This window comes from Vitis vinifera, chromosome 5 (assembly GCF_030704535.1).
Source record: "Vitis vinifera cultivar Pinot Noir 40024 chromosome 5, ASM3070453v1".
Classification (NCBI taxonomy): domain Eukaryota; kingdom Viridiplantae; phylum Streptophyta; class Magnoliopsida; order Vitales; family Vitaceae; genus Vitis; species Vitis vinifera.
In genome coordinates this window covers 2092366-2110006 of record NC_081809.1, presented here as the reverse complement: position 1 = coordinate 2110006, position 17641 = coordinate 2092366, and the positions used below count along the sequence as shown (strand labels likewise).

At 33.4% G+C, this 17641-nt stretch overlaps 3 protein-coding genes across 3 annotated transcripts; 1 reads left to right on the top strand and 2 right to left on the bottom strand.

Annotated features, from left to right (window-relative positions):
- Nucleotides 1–4260: 4260 nt before the first annotated feature.
- On the bottom strand, nucleotides 4261–4710 carry LOC132253732 (pectinesterase inhibitor-like). Its single transcript, XM_059736654.1, has one exon. It carries the CDS (start codon nucleotides 4708–4710, stop codon nucleotides 4261–4263), a length of 450 nt encoding a protein of 149 aa, XP_059592637.1.
- Nucleotides 4711–8686: 3976 nt separating this feature from the next.
- On the bottom strand, nucleotides 8687–10668 carry LOC132253731 (nucleolin 2-like). The gene is given in 3 exon segments (XM_059736653.1): nucleotides 8687–8928; nucleotides 9867–9992; nucleotides 9995–10668. Coding segments are annotated over 3 exon segments (783 nt in total). The 5' UTR covers nucleotides 10410–10668.
- Nucleotides 10669–15201: 4533 nt separating this feature from the next.
- On the top strand, nucleotides 15202–15918 carry LOC104879269 (protein TRANSPORT INHIBITOR RESPONSE 1-like). Its single transcript, XM_010651722.1, has one exon. The coding sequence runs from the start codon at nucleotides 15202–15204 to the stop codon at nucleotides 15916–15918; it is 717 nt and encodes a 238-aa protein (XP_010650024.1).
- Nucleotides 15919–17641: the final 1723 nt, after the last annotated feature.

The window sequence follows — 17641 nt, the reverse complement described above, 5'->3', positions numbered from 1 at the left end:
ATAGAAATAAAAGAATAAATATGTTATATTCTATATGTAAATTTCTAAAAAATAGATCAATCCTATAATCATCTTTATTTTCACTTTTACAAATTATGTTGTATTTCCTATATAATTTTAAAAAAAATAAAAATCAAACTTATAATCGTCTTTATTTTCATTTATTTAATGTATCCATTAGCTGATCAATAAAATGTTTGTTTATTAGATATAGTAGAAATTGTTGACTTGATTAGGTGAACAAATATGTAATCTTGCATATCACCAACTTCTTAAAACTATGGTCATAAATAAATCATCAACTCTTCATGTACCAAAGTCTTGCAATAGATGAAGACAAAAATGATCGTACAAATATAATGCATGAGACAAAGATAAATAAAAATGAAATTAGAATCATATTAAATAAATAATAAATTTAAAGAACTTTATCCTAACAAGTGTAACATGAGATTTAAGTATATAAAAAAAAAGATTTAGGTAAAACATTGCAAAACAAGCTTAAGAACCAAATCCAATTTATGTTCTTATGTTTAGATAGAACGGACACAAAATTTCTTAAAATTGGGTAATAGTTTCAAATTCATTGGTTCTTGTTTGGGGCGGAGTAAAATGAATTCAGTTGAAGCAACTCAACTTTTTATTGATGGCTAGAAGCTTTTCTTATGTCTAAGGTAGATGTGACTCAAATTTACAGCCTCCTCCCAAATTAAGTTCTATTACCATGTTAAAATCTAAAAAGGATTAGAAAAGAAAAAGAGAAAAGAAAATTTAAGATTTCTTATTATGAATTCTCTTGAAAAATGGTATAATATCATTAAAATTTAAATAGGCCTAATAAAAAAAATAAAGATATAATTATCTTACTATTAAAAAGAAATATAACAATTAAATAAATAATAGATATAATAATTAAATAAATAAATATATAATAACTAAATATATAATTCTAATATAATAATTAAATTTATTAATAACTTCTAACATATCAATGGATAAGGTGAAACAAGTTCAAAGGACTAGAACAAATCCATAATCATCTAGAAATCAAAACATCGGCGATTATGATAATCATCTCACCCAAAAGTCTAGCAAATCTATTTCTATCTAACATTGGGGAAGGGTTTGTGAAAAGTTGATCACATTCGTCTGCACCATCCATGATATTTCCTCCTTCAGTGTCCAGATCATGATAGTCTAGAGCTTGCAAAGATGTTTTTGCATCATCAGTGGTGGCTATTATATCTTCGTAAAGATAAGAACATTGTTGATATGCGGCTTTGATCTTAGGATCATTATTTTGTCGTGCATTTAAGTTCACAAAATTTCAGGTATCAGTGGCATTGGCCTTTGTCAAGTTGATCGCAATTTGCTCAAAAGTTGTGATGTCTGCGATGGCACTACGAGGGTCAGATTTAGAGCATTTGCACAAAATGAAGGATTCGTGCTTTTACCACAAAGTTTTTCTACCAACGCATCATTTTAAATGTTAATAAAAATATCCTTAACTTATACAAGTTACAAAAGAGAAGAAAAGAAATAGAAGAGGAGATATGGCTATTTGAGACATTCAAATATATTATTTTATTTAAAGATTGAAGTATGTAAAACCTATAGAAACTTAATGTATAATTTTATATTAAATATAAGAATTAATTTCCTAACAAGGGCATTTTTCCTTGAACCTTTGGGTTTTGTTTAAAAAATAAAGTGTGATAAAGGATTTTTCCCTTTTTATTTTGTGTAGTTTCCTTTTTATATAGATTTTTTAAACTTTCTAATGAATCCGAATTTTTCGCATGTGTTCCTACTCAATTGCGAGTCTTACTTTTTATGTCTAAAAAACTGATTTTTAAAAAAAGTTTTATTTTTTAAAGAAAAAAAAAATAAAAATAAAAAATTTAAATGTGATTCCTAGTAAGTCTTTGAAAAAGTCAAGTTACCTATTAAAAAGTAATATGAAAAACTATAATACCTTTTAAGTTCTAAAAGTTAGGTTTCTATTAAATAAATAAAGAGAATTATGACAATTGATTAGTCAATCCATAACAAAAATCAAGATATGAAAACTGATTTTTAAAAAAAGTTTTATTTTGTAAAGAAAAAAAATAGTAAAATCTTAAATGTGATTCCTAGTAAGTCTTTGAAAAAAAGTCAAGTTACTTGTTAAAAAAGTTAATATAAAGCAAAAATGTATGATAAACGTAATGAATGTATAAATAAAGATGGAATTAGAAACATACGTGAATTACAAGTTGAGCACCCTCTCTTGCTCACAGAATCAGCAAAGCTCCCTCCTCTCCTGCTAATCTCCCTTTCTCTAAGTTTTCTTCTCTGAAACGCGTCTCACTCAGCTCACCACCCTCTCTCTGGTTCTTTGCTGCCCAAGACCTCCACCAAAAACCCGGAATACTCCTCTCTGCTCTCTCTCTCTTTCAGCTCACTCTCATGCTAGCCTGGAATCTGCCCTCTCTCCAGCTCACTCTCACAGCCTGGAACCTCACCCTGCCCCGCTCACTCTAACCCACTCTCTCTGTAAAACTTTTTTTTTTCTTTTCCATCCAGCCTCCCTGCAGCTCTCCTAAAACGCTCTCTCCTTCGCTTCTCTCTCACGGCTCACTAACCAACCTAATAGAATAAGCAATCACCCTGAAACGTGTCCTCACCTGCAAAGAATCTCTGCTGCTCTCAACAAACTATCATGACATCCTGATAGACCACGTGTCCTCCCCAGCTAAGGTCTTTAGAAGTGTCTAGAAGGTACTCAAAAAGTGCTCCAAAAAATCTCTCTCCTAAGATCCAAAATTAGGGGTCTCCACATCCGTTATCAAATTTTGAAAGAAACCATTTTTTTTTTAATGTTTTAATATATTGATATTAGAAAAAAGGAAATGAAGGAGAATGAAAGATTAATTTGGAGATAATATCTTTTTGAAAAAAAATTAAATTGCAAATCTAAGATGCTGTACAGATTTTGTAGTTGTTTTTTACAAAGATTTTCTGCTCTATCCCTCACCAATTTTGAAAAAGAAAACAATTTTTATTTTATTTTATGCTTTAATATATTATTGTCCATTGATAGAAAAAGAATGAAAGTATAAATATATTTTTTTAGTTTCATTTAAATTTTCAAATTCAGGCAAATAAAATCACTTTTTTATTTAAAAATAAAATTAAATTTAGACCATTTTTATATAAATAAAAGAATAAATATGTTATATTCTATATATAATTTTATAAAATACAAATCAATCCTATAATCATCTTTATTTTCACTTTTACAAATTATGTTGTATTTTCGTATATAATTTTTAAAAAAATAAAAATATAACTCACAATCATCTTTATTTTCATTTTTGCAAATCAATTTCCCCGTTACTTTTTGCCCATCATGTACATCATTATATGTTCTTTTATTTAATGTATCCCCTAGTTGGTCAATAAAATATTTGTTTATTAGATATAGTAGAAATTATTTACTAGACTAGGTGAACAGATATGTAATATTGCATATCATCAATTTTTTTAAAACTATGGCCGTGAACAAATCATCAACTCTTCATGCACCAAAGTCTTGCAATAGATGAAAACAAAAATGCTTCGTACAAATATAATGCATGAGACAAAGATGGATAAAAATGAAATTAAAATCATATTAAATAAATAATAAATTTAAAGAGCTCTATCCTAACAAGTGTAACATGGGAGGTAAGTATAAAGAAAAAAGACTTAGGTATGACATTGCAAAACAAGCTTAAGAACCAAATCCAATTTATGCTCTTATGTTTCGGTAGAATAGACAAAAAATTTTAAGAATTGGGTAATAGTTTTAAATTCATTGGTTCTTATATTTAGGGGAATCAAACGAATTCGGTTGAAATAACTCAACTTTTTATTGATGGCTATAAACTTTTCTTATGTTTAAGGTAGATGTGACTCGAATTTACAACCTCCTTCTAAATTAAGCTCTAATACCATGTTAAAATCTAAAAAATATTCAAAAAGAAAGAGAAAAGAAAATTTAAGATTTCTCATTAGGAATTCCCTTGAAAAGTGGTATAATATCATTAAAAATTAAATAGACCTAATAAAAAATAAAGAAATAATTATCTTACTACTTAATTTTAATATAATAATTAAATAAATAATAGATATAATAATTAATTAATTAAATAAATATATAATTCTAATATAATAATAACTTCTAACATATCAATGGATAAGGTGAAACAAGTTCAAAGGACTTGAACAAATACATAATCATCCAGAAATCAAAACATCACCGATTAAGGCAATCATCTCACCCAAAAGTCTAGCAAATCTGTTTCTATCTGACATTTGGGAAGGTTTTGTGAAAAGTTGATCACATTCGTCTGCACTATCCATGATACTTTCTCCTTCAGTGTCCAGATCACGATAGTCTAGAGCTTCCAAAGATGTTGTTGCATCATCAGTGGCGGCTATTATATCTTCGTAAAGAGGAGAACATCGTTGATATGCGGCTTTGATCTTAGGATCATTATTTTGTCCTGCATTTAAGTTCACAAAATTCCAGGTATCCGTGGCATTGGCCTTTGTCAAGTTGATCGCAATTTGCTCAAAAGTTGTGATGTCTGCGATGGCACTACGAGGATCAGATTTTAGAGCATTTGCACAAAATGAAGGATCCGTGCTTTTAGCACAAAGTTTTTCTACCAACGCATCATTCATGATGCTTGACCTTGCAAAAGATAATCTAATACATGAGGACACAAATGCAATGAAAACTATCGAGGAACAAACATGGACATAAGAAACCATATCTCTTTTCATTCTTTCACTCTTGTCTTGTCACTTGTAGGATGCAAGGACTTTTTATTAGCACTTTTCTAAAGGATTAATCTGGAAGAAAGTTAATGAGTTTTTGGAAAAAGGGAAAGATGAATATATTAAAACATAAAAAGGAAAAAATATGGATTCTTTCAAAAATTGATAAGGAATAGTTTAGAAAATCTACGTAAAAAAAACTACCCAAAACAAAATTTTTAGTATATGATCTTAGGTTTCCAATTAAAAAAAAAGAAAAAAGAGAGACCATCTTCAAATGAATCTTTTCTCCCTCTTTTCTTTCCTTTTATTATATACAAATGAGAAAAATTCCCTTTACACACTTTAATTTTAAAATAGAACTTGAATGTCTAAGGAAAAATTCCCATGTTAGGAACTTAAATCTTATATTAATATAAAATTATACATTGAGATTCTATAAGTTTTAGACACTTCAATTTTTAAATAAAATCATAAACTTGAATGTTTCGAAAAGCCAAGTATCAACTTTTCTTTTCTTTTCTTTTCTCTTGCCACTTGTAAAATGTAAGAATATCTTTATTATCATTTTTCAAAAGATTAATGTAGGAGGAAGTTAACGAATTAATGGCCAGGATGAATTTTTTTAATTATAATATATATTTTCTAAATTTGAAAAGATAAAAGAAATTAAGGAAAATGAAAAAATAGGTTTTTTTTATAACTATTTAAAAAAAATTCTAAAAAATAATTTTTGAGAACAATATAAAAAAACTGTTTTATGATTTTTGTAGAACAAAAGTTTATTTAAAAACCTAAAATATTTTTCACATGTTTTTAATATTTTTAAATATGTTTTAAACATAATTTTTATATCAAATGTTTTATTTTAAATTATTCTACATATTTATATAATTATTTATTAAAAAAAAACAAAAAATAATAAAAAAAATAATTAAAATATATTCTCTAAAAATACCATATTTTATATTTGTAAGAACAAAAAAATATAAAATAGTTTTTGGTTGTCAAACGTGTTTTATGCATTTTTTATTTTGAAAAATAAAAAACTATTCTCAAAAACCAAAAACTATTATAAAAAATAGTTCTCAAATAGGAACATAGCCTCATTCTTTTTCTAAATATGAAAAACAATATATTAAAACATAAAAAGAAAAAAAATGGTTTTTTTTTCAAAATTGCTAAATGATAGTGCAAAAAATCTTTGTAAAAAAAAATTAAACAAAACCAAATTTGTACACGATCTTAGATTTTCAATTTAATTTTTTTTCAAAAAAATAATATCTCCAAATCTTCTGTACGTGTCATTTCCTTTTCTTGTAATATGAATATATTAAAACATAAAAGGAAAAAAAAATGGTTTATAAGAGATAGTTTAAAAAATCTAGGTAAAAAAAGAAATACACAACAAAATTTGTAGTACCTGATCTTAGGTTTCCAATTAAAAAAAAAAATATTAATTCCAAATGATTTTTTTCTCCTCCTTTCTTTCCTTTCATTGTATACGAATGAGAAAATTTCCCGTTACACACTTTAATTTTTAAATAAAACCTGAGTGTCCAAGGAAAAATTCTCTTGTTAGGAACTTAAATCTTATATCTAATATAAAATTATAGCTTTTATAGGTTTTACACACTTAAATTAGGAACTTAAATCTTGTATCTAATATAAAATTATAGCTTTTATAGGTTTTACACACTTAAATTTGTAAACAAAATCATAAACTTGAATGTTTGAAAAAACCATATCTCATATTTTCTTTATTTTCTTTGTTCTTGTCACTTGTAAAATGCAAGAATATTTTTATTAGCATTTTTTAAAAGATTAATTTAGGAGGAAATTAGTGAAGTTAACATTTTTTATAAATTTTATAACAAGCTAATTTGTATTGATGATAGAAAGAAAAAGATGTAAAATTATTTGTTTTATCATGCCATGTGAAACTAAAATAAAATATACTAAAAATAATTTAAAAATTAAGCCAAAGTGATGAAACTTTTTATTGAAAAAATATACATAATTTAATAATTAAGTATTATTGTAAATGTACCATTATTTAATCAAGCATTAAAATCCAAATTGTTTAAAATCATATGAGAATCTACTTTTAAAATATTAAATATAAAATTACAAAACTTTTAATAAATAAAAAAATTTTAAAAACCTTTAATCTATTAGAAAAGTATATAAAACCAAAAATTTTATATAAACAAATATAAAAGTTGAAAAAGTTAAAGTTAATAAATTGAAAGAATGAAAAATACAATGATAAGTAAGTATATTAAATAGATTTATAAAATATTTTACTTGTTTTTTATATCATTGTTTAAGATTTATGAAATTATATTTATTTAAATCTCAATTATATATCATATTAATTTGGATTCACTTTGAAATAAAGTTGAGATTTATTTTTTTAAGGATTGATTTCTTGTTTTTAAATCTTTAAATTTTTCTAAAAATAAATGTAACATATATAAATTCCGTTTAGAAAATGTGTTTGAAAATAACTATTAGGAAAATAGTTTTTATAAACAATTTTTTTAATATTTTATATAACAGAAAATTTAGAATCTAAATGGTTTTTAATTTGTTTTTGATATTTTTAATGTTTTAAAAGTATTATTTTTAATCATTCACCGTTTTAAAAACAACTATTTGGGAAGAAAAGTCATTTTCATTTCTTATAATCTTTTAGGTTAATGTTTTGCATTAGAGTTAGGGCTAGGTTTAGAATTAGGTTTAGGGTTTAGGGTTAAAAGGTTTAAGGTTGGGGATAAAGGTGTATTTGTGACACAGGTTCTTTTGCTGCAGTTCTCTCAACAAGTCTCGTGTCATGATTGATTGAAATTTTGATACCGAGGGTTTTTACCTTTTGATTAATCTTTTATGGGGTGGGTTTGTGGACTTCGCATTTATGCTCGTACACTTCTACTCGAAGGCGAACTCGCTTTTAATTTAAAAATAATTTATTTTTAAAAAAATGACTTAGAGTTGTCACTTATTTTTGTTTTATTTTTAAAGGATAAATAAAATAAGAAAAAAAACCCTAAGTGTGACTTCTTATTTTGAAAAAAGTGGTCTGTGAAAAACCAAATCAGAGCTCGGGAGTCGGGTTACTTATCGGGAAGGACTGGTAAAAACCATAACACTTCTCTAAGTCCCTAAAAATAAATTTCTACTAATAAAATGAAACAATCATGACAATTGGTAAGAAAATTAATGGATATTAACATGATCACACACTGAAAACCAAAGCATACATGGTGAATGATTAGAGTGAGAGATGATGCATACCTTAGCAGTAATCGATAAAGCGCTAGCATGAAATGTGATTAGTGCATAATAATGATCATAGAATATGCTATACATGTCACTAAATAGATCTAAAGATCATCAGATATCACACTGCATTTCACTCAAATTTATTTTTAAATCTCTGATGTTGGGCTCTTACTAAAACCTAATTTATTTTTGTGTAAATTAATTTCATAAATTCCATCACTTGGAATTACAAAATTAAATTTATGCTTATTTTAAAATATTTTAAAAAATCATGCAAGATGTGAAAATGAGGCTCGTTCGGAATAAAATGGCGGCAAATTTTATTGAAAAAAAAAAGATTTTTGGAGCCTAAAAAATGTGGAGTGAAAGCAAGATTTGTTTGAAAACCAACTTTTTTATAAAAAAAAACATGCATGAAGATGGATGAAGACACGTATGAGTTTTGAAAAGGAGCAAATGAGGGTGGCTGCAAGGGATCGTTAGCACCAGTAGTCCAATACGGAATACCAACAGCGGAGAAGGCCCAAGTGACTACTGTGGGTCCAGATGGTACAAATGTCCCTTTCTTTATACCTGCATTTCTTTCTAGCAGAAGTCAGCACCCGAAGCTATCCATTCCAGCAATTTGGTTCCCAAAATCCTTCTCAATTAAATCAGCCTCAAAAAGACCATTGTCAAAATCATTGCTGTTATGATGGAACATCATACCCCGCACCAAAGTCCTTTGGTTACTCTTCTTCTTCTGGTGATACCTGTCCCCAGTGATTTCCAGTGACAATTTCGCCCTCCGCCAGCATGTAGTCAACCTCCACTCAATAACGACATTTATGGTCCTTCCTAACCAAAGCAAATGTTTGGCGGACAAAATGTGAGGTTGCATCTATGATTACATAATGATTCCACCCATGATTACATCATGACCTTCATTCAGTGTAATCACAGGGAGTGAGGCTGCACCAGATCGAGTGGAAAGCACAGATAAGCAATCATGATAGCATCTGATTGCCTCATCGAAACCAAACTGACCCCCCACTTACCATATTAGCAACTGTTTCACTAACTAGGCTAGTCACTAGAATCAAGGTCCCGCAAACAGTTTCTACCCGAGCTTAGCTTTTGACACTGATTTGGATGAATTATCCTACCAGATGCATTCGATTGAGGAAAGTGTCTTTAGTCCCCTCAAGAACTCAACATCATCAGACCTGCAGCTTGTCTTGGCAATGCTTTTAATCGCAACAACGGACCCACATCTTCTAAGTCAAACCTGACACCCTCAAACTTTGATCAGTGCCATTCGGAGACAATGAAAGAGGGGCAAAGAGATGATTGCTTGCCATTAAAATGGAGGGAAGAACCATGCTGGACGTTAGCGACATGGCTGGTACCAGAAGCACCATTTATTAAGTCCATTGAATTCTGTGCATGCAAACTATCAGAGACTTACCATCAATAAAATCTGTCCATTTTTAAAGGTGCTATGCTGATCAAACCAGGAAGGTGCCTTCTGGGGATTAATACGAGAATACTCAGCTGTAGAAGAAACTGAGCTACTGCCACAGGAGTCACATTGAAGTCTTCATATAGGAGATCATTATCATCACAAATCCCTAGGCATTTTGTCCCGAAATGGCATAACTTGGTAGTTGGTGAATGCACAAGGCTTGTTGGCTGGTCTGCATTGGATTAGTCTCTATTATATGGTGAACAGTATATGTGTCAAATATATCAGGGTCACGAGCACATTTTTGAAGATCCAACTGAGTATTATCTACCATCTGTGAAATCCATGTCAGCAATCTCCTTAACAGAATCGGATTCATAATCTTTAGGGATCGAAATCCTTGAAACCTCCCCACAAGACCCAAAATACTCTTCCAGGGTGCTCCTAACCTGGTCTCATCGCAACTTTTATTTTAGCCCCGAACAAATATTGTCTGTGCCTGACTCCCTCCCTTTTGGAATGAATTGCTTTCTTTTCCGTTATATGGAGTATATGCGCCCCTTTTACGGGCCAAATCAAGTCTGACAGCACGACCCAATAAGTCTTTACCATTCACTTTGAGAGCCTTCTGTGCTGCTTCGGGAGTAGCAAACTCAACATGACCAAAGCCCTTGAACCTCCCGTCTGCATCTGAAGAGAAACGGACATCAACAACTTCACCGGCATCTTTAAAGAAATGCTCAACATCCTCTTTTTGAATACTAAAAGATAGATTGCTAACAAACAGTGTCTTGCTTCCAGTGCTCTGCACTTGAGGAGTGGCAGGGGTTTTGGGAGCTTTCTTCCCAGATTTTTGAATCAGTCTGCTTAGCATTGGTTTTTTTTTTTGGGTGCTCCGGCATCTACCATTTCCACATCAGTGTCATTCTTCTTTGGGGTCTTGGAAGGCACTTCCTCATTGCTTTCTTCCTCGGATGAATCCTCCTCAGGACCGATGCTTTTCTTTGACACTTGAGTAGCCTTCTTTGGCAATGGTACCTTTGAGGGCTCATCTTCTGAATCAGAGCTTTCCTCTTCGCTACTGCTTGATTTACCAGCACTGGAAGAAACTGAAGTCGGAACTTCCAACTTTCTCTTTTGAGGCTCTTCATCACTTTCATCAGCACTGTCCTCTTCATCGATATCTTCTTTAGGTGATGGTTTTTTCTGTGGTTCCTCTTCTTCCTCTGAAGAGGTCTCAGAAGAACTATCACTAGACTGTACTTTCTTTTTAGGTGCTGCAGCAGCTACATTCTTTGCAACAGTTGGTTTTTCTTCATCAGAATCACTGCCATCAGAGCTATCACTTGACTCAGCTTTCTTAGGAGCCGCCTCTGGAACATTCTTTTGGCTAGAAGGTGGCAATTTCTTGGCTTGAGAAGCAACCTTTGAAGCCGTTTCAATACCATCAACCTGCTATATTCGTCTAATTCTCTTTGCTGCCATGCCAAGATCTTACTTTGCAACACAAAAACCCAGAAATCTCTACCGTAATCCATCCCTCAATGTGGAGCCACCAAGTGTTGAAGATGCCGAGATGGAGAATAAGCTTGCGTGCTAGCTGCATGCGTATGAGAGAGAATGAAAAAGAGTTTAAGTGAAGGGAACGGTGAGAAAAAATGGTGTGGTGGTAAGATGAGTGGGGGTAGTGAGAGAAGTAGGCTTATAGGCATGAAAGATGGATATGAATGGTGTAGGAGGATGTGGGAAGTTGTGAGATGGATAGCCGGATGAAGTTGAAAGTGGTGGATATGAGGGTGGAAGAAGCAGCTAGCAGTGGGTACAATGAGCATGAAGAATGGTAAAATGGGTATGAAGACAAAAAAAAAATTAAAAAAATGAGATGGAGATGGCTATGTACACGAGACTTCATGCACGTGAAAAATAATAGAGATGAGATGAAGGTGGGTCCGATGGATGGTGGGGATGATAGGTGAGGTATGTGCATGATAGGGATGAATGGTATAGGAGGATATGAGCAGGACTTTTCTCTATAGTACGGTAATTTAAAAAAGTTATACTTAAGTTATTGTAGTAGAAGAAGTTATTACAAATATATGGTAGTTTTTGCCACATAGGAGAGAGGAGAAAGGAGAGAGGAGAGATGGTGAACGGATAAATTTTTTTTAAAAAGGGAACTCGTCTCTTCAAGAGACGAGTTCCATGAAAAAAAATATATATATTTTTTAAAAAATTCCCCATTTACTCAAGGGAACTCGTCTCTTGAAGAGACGAGTTCCCATGGAAAAAAAATATATATATATATATTTAAAAAATATATATATATTTTAAAAAATTCCCAAAAAAAAAAAAAAAGAATTTCCTCAAGGGAACTCGTTTCTTAAAAAAATATATATATTTTTTAAAAAAATTCCCAAATAAAAAGAAAAAGAAAATATTTAAAAAAAAAATCATAAATTAAAAAAAAATTCCACAAGGGAACTCGTCTCTTCAAGAGACGAGTTCCATGAAAAAAAATATTTTTTTTTTAAATTCCCAAATGAAAAAAAAAAAAAAACAATTCTCCATGGAAAAAAAAATTCCCAAATTAAAAAAAAAAAAAATCCTGGGAATTTCCATGAAATATATATATGAAGAGACGAGTTAAGAGACGAGTTCCCTTGAAGAAATTTTTTTTTTTAATTTGGGAATTTTTAAAAATATATATATATATATATATATATATATATATATATATATATATATATATATATATATATATATATATATATTTTTTTTTTTTTTTTTTTAAAAATAACTTTTTTTTTCATGGGAACCCGTCTCTTGAAGAGACGAGTTCCTTGAGGAAATTCTTTTTTTTTTTTTTTCTTTTAATTTGGGAATTTTTAAAATATATATATATATATATATATTTTAAAAAAAAAGATATATTTTTTTTCCATGGGAACTCATCTCTTCAAGAGACGAGTTCCCTTTAGTTCCAATTATTTATTTATTTATTTATTTTTTTAATTTGTGAATTTTTTAAAAATATATATATATTTTTTTAATGGGAACTTGTTTCTTAAAGAGACGAGTTTCCTTGAGGAATTGAGGAATTTTTTTTTTTTAATTTGGGAATTTATATATATATATATATATATATATATATTTTCATGGAACTCGTCTCTTGAAGAGACGAGTTCCTTTTTTTTAAAAAAAATTTCCGTTCTCCTCTCTCCTATCTCCTATCTCCTCTCTCCTCTCTCCTATGTGGCAAAAACTACCATATATTTATAATAACTTTGTAGACCCCCATTTTGGGGAGACATCTCTACAGCCCGATTATGACAAGTGTCATCGTCTGGGATGACCACGTGTCACTCCAAGACTGGTTGATAGGGTATCAAGTTAGTGGTTTTGATGGCCAATGGAAGCTTGACACGTGGAGATTTCTTTCAGCAGAAAAAGTTGAAAACCATTGAGGATGGCAGCTGCAGGGTAGTGGAGAAAGGCAACTATGTGAGGCCGTTGGGGGCAGGCTGGATATAGAGAGAGGGGGAGAGATATTTTTGGGGGGATTTTTTTGAGTTCCAGAGGGAGTTTTTCGATGAGGGAGGGAGCTGAGAGAGAAAAAGGGAAGGAAAAATCAGAGCTGGAGGTTGCAGGGCATGCCTTTGGGCTTGGAGGTCAAGATAGAGAGGATTCCAGAGTGCTTTGAGAAAGAGGAGAAAAAGAACCAGAGAGCGAGAGTTTTCCAGAGAGAACAGAGAGCTAGGAGGATTTTGAAGGGAGGGGAGCAAGATCAGAGGAGAGAAAAGTGAGAGAGGGAGAGAGTTTCCATGAGAGAAGGAGAGAGTTTCCATTAGAGAGAGAGAGGTTTCTAACTTGGGCATCAAGCTAGAGGGGGTCTCCAGAAGGTGGTTTTTCGGGAGAAGGAGGAGATAACAGAGGACGAAGAGGGGTTGCAGGTGAGATTGGGGTAAGTTTCACATTCACCTTGTTCCATGTTGTTTTTTTTTGGGTTGTTCTACGTTGTTCTTCTTGTTGATTTTCTGGTTTGTTTTGAAAGGGTCTTAATGTGTTCATTCTCTTTTGTTTGGTTTCCATTGAGGTTTGCTTGGTCTTGACCTTTTGACATTTGCAGTTATGTTTCTTGTTTGCATTTGCAACTTCTTTCATTCACCCCACCTGTTTCTTCCAACTCATTGGTTGTCGTGAGATGAAGACTGAATCATGTTTTTTTTATTATTATTAAATTGGTTTTTTTAGTTTTTTTTTTTATCTCAGTCTATCCCTCCCTTTTATCTTCCCCTGTTCCTGGCTTATAGCGAGAGATGAACTTTCTCTTCTTCTGGAAAGGATTTTTGTGTCGTTCCAGGGTGTTGTTGATTATGACATCGGATGGTCAAATTTGTTCCTATTTATATCATGTCTCTGGGTTCTTTAAGGTGTGAGAATTGATGAAGGAAAGTCACAGTTCCTGCTTGTTTGAAGACGGTTTTCCCATTGTTATCCTTGGGCCATCAGATCATCCCATCATATTCAAAATCGGACTTTGGAACAAGTCAAGTTATAGAGGCTCCGTCAGCAGATTTCAGCCAATATTGGAAGGAGGAGTCCTGATTCACGCTATTTTCCTCAATATTTCTCCTCTGCACCGTGTTTGCTGCATACTATCATGTTGTCTTTATGCTCAGTCGAACAGGTCATGCCGAAGCATTGATGAAGCAATTAGAATACATGGGCTTTCCTTGCGACATGAATTGTTGTAACCAAGATATGAGAGTATCCTATGGGCTTCACTGTGATGAGAATGGCCCACACCCCTCCCAATTTGCTTCTAAACCACTCTTGTGCTCATGCCACTGCACCTTTCCATTTAATCCACGTCTTCTATGCTTCTTTTCCTTCCCACTTTTGGCCATGACCTTCTCACTCGTTAACTTCATCATCAATAATCTCCTTCACACCCATCTCTATACATAAATTCATCACCACTCGCACTCATGCTTCTACTCTCCATGACCATATCATTTCCTCTCTCCACCATACCACCCATCTTCCCATACCCGTGACCTTATTCGCAGCTAAATCCATACATCCTTTCTCTCACCACTTCACTCCTCCATCTTTGCATGCATACATGGGTCCAATACCCATTACTTGAATGAGAGGCGGAGGTGCATTCAGATGAGGGCACCAGTGGGTCTCGTTGTGATATTCCGAAGGGGTACGTTATGCATGTTGCTTGGGGTTCTCTTACAAGATTAACAGCTCACGCGTTCATCCAGAGGTACGCGACAGTTGGTGCAATGCAATCCATTGAGGCCTTACCCGATTGAACCTGAGGGCACTGTTGGTCAACACTCCAATCCTTACAGAAGATTCTTTGATGGGTGCCTATGACAAAAAAAATTGAATATTGCTTCACGACGCTGATGTACGCTGTGTATTGTGACCTCGTAATCCTGATGATGGTGGAAGTATAGTTCGGGGTTTACGGATTTCTACCATGTTCACTCATCACCTGAGGTTTGTTGTGGTGGGCCGCGAGATGCTCAGTGGAGTTTCAGGAATGGAAGATCCCTGGAAGAGCAAAACTCGGTCTCTATAGTTTCGGTTCCGAGACTGCTTCCGAATCACCGTCAATCGTCAGTGCCGCCATTGCTACTCATTGCAAGAATATGACGGAGCTTGACATACAGGAGAATGGCATTGATGACCTTGGTGGGGGTTGGTTAAGTTGCTTTCCCGAAAACTTCACGTCACAGGAAGTGCTAAATTTTGCGAATCTGAGCAGTGATGTCTCTTTTGATGCTCTTGAGAAACTAGTGAGTAGGTGTAGATCTTTAAAATTCTTGAAGGTTAACAAGAATATCACCCTGGAACAATTACAGAGGTTGCTTGAGTGTGCTCCTCAACTGACAGAGCTTGGTACTGGGTCCTTCCATCAAGAGCTCACAACCCGCCAGTATGCAGAGCTTGAAAGTGCATTCAACAACTGCAAGAATCTAAATACTCTCTCTGGTTTGTGGGAAGCTACTCCACTGTATCTCTCAGTTCTATACCCTGCCTGCATGAATTTGACGTTCTTGAATTTGAGTGATGTTGCTCTGCAAAGTGGTGAACTTGCTAAGCTTCTTGCCCACTGTCCAAATCTACAGCGTCTTTGGGTTCTGGATACAGTAGAAGACAAAGGGCTGGAAGCTGTTGGATCTAGCTGTCCTTTGCTCGAGGAACTACGTGTCTTCCCTGCTGATCCATATGAGCAGGATGTTGTCCATGGGGTGATTGAGATGGGTAATGAGGCATTTTCTATGTTACCCTCCATGCTCACGGACATGCTCGTGCCGAGACTAAAAGGTTGCTTCGAGATCAGCAAGCAAAACGACATGAAATAAATGATTTGATGAAGCAAGTTGAAGATAAACTGCTTAGGAAAAGCAGTGAGGAATAGGACCGAGTCAATTCTGCAGTTCAGTCTATTTGATGCACCATCCAGACTCACTGAGTCACGTGACCAGTCAGAAAAGCACCTGGAATTCCCAATGGCTCCACTCGGAACTTGGACTTGTTGGTATGGGACCTGCAGGCAGTGTCTATCAGCAGCCCTAGCATGCACAAGTCAACTGGGCCCTATCCCTACCAGGCCATGCATTGGCCATCTTTAGTATGGGCCACCTTTGGGCCACGTGACATTCTTGGTTTTCTTTTTATTTGATTTTGAAAAGGTTTTCTCAAACCCCATTTTGTAAATATCTTTCTCAAAATTCTGATTTTCAAGTAATTCCAATTTTCTCATCTTTCATCCTTAGAATTTTCAGGATCACCTAAGAGTCTCAATTTCAATAAAATTTGGCCGCCATTTTCTTTTCGGCGAGCAGCTTTCGAATTTTTTCATGATTTTAAAATGATTTAAAATAAGCAAGAATTAAATTCCGTAATTCCGAATAATGGAATTTATGGAATTAATTCATGCAAAAATAAACGGGCTTTGGTGGGGGCCCTACATACGTTACTTCACGACTAATTGATTGTTTGACTAATTTATTTGCCATGTATGATTGGTTTATTCTGTTCCTTGATATGCGCTTAATTATATCTTGTTCATTGCTCACTAACCCTGTTTCATGATTGCGCATTCGTGATTGCCGCCCAGGTACGCATCTATTCACATTTTGCTCATTCTTTATACATGCTTTGCTTCTCATATTGTGCATGATCGATTTGAGTATTCATCGATTTTCTTGTTGACTGCCACGTCAGCTTCATCTCATTAGTAGAGACCCGACTTTAGGGACTTAGAGGGGTGCACGGTCTTTACCGTACCTTCCCGATAAGTAACCTGACCCCCGAACCCGATTCGGTTTTTCACAGACCGCCTTTTCCAAAATAAGGAGTCACACTTAGGGTTTTTCTTTCTTATTTTGTTTACCCTTTAAAAATAAAACAAAAAATAAGTGGCGACTCCAAGTCATTTTCTTAATCAATAAAAATCATTTTTCAAATAAAATAAAAAATCGAGTTTCGCCCATTCGAGTGGGAAACGCATTGAGCGAGCGCGAAATGCGGGGTCCACAAACTTCTTCTACTACAATAATTTAAGCATAACTTTTTTAAATTACCGTACTATTGAGAAAAGTCCGGAAATTCTCATTATCAAGAGCATGGATGGCAGCCTTTGCCCCTCTTAGACTTCTTGCATTTACAGCGCATGAGTATCCGCATCGTCATCCCAGTGAGATCCCCCAAAGGCAACAACTTATCGGCCTGCATTGAGAACTCTTGGATTCCAATTGATGACAAATGCTGTGATACTGTCATAATATAAACACCCAATTCTGCAGGTAATAAAACCGGAATAGAAACCTTGCATAATCAAGCTCTCATCATTCTTTGCATTTCTAAAAACTGAAGAGTGAAAAAAATGAAAAAAGCCCCCGTCCTTCATCTAAATGGATGACCCCAATGTAGGGACCCCACCCTCTGAGGACACGTGACACGCATCTTGCAGTGACACGTTTCTTACAGTGACGCATGACACGCATTGTCATCCGGGTCACCCTCATCCGGACCTTCCTATAAAGCACACATGGCGCACTTTTTATATCCGGACTGCCTCAA

Coding starts and splice junctions, on each gene's coding strand:
- LOC132253732 (XM_059736654.1), bottom strand. CDS start 4,710: ATGAATGATGCGTTGGTAGAAAAACTTTGTGCTAAAAGCACGGATCCT.
- LOC104879269 (XM_010651722.1), top strand. CDS start 15,202: ATGACGGAGCTTGACATACAGGAGAATGGCATTGATGACCTTGGTGGG.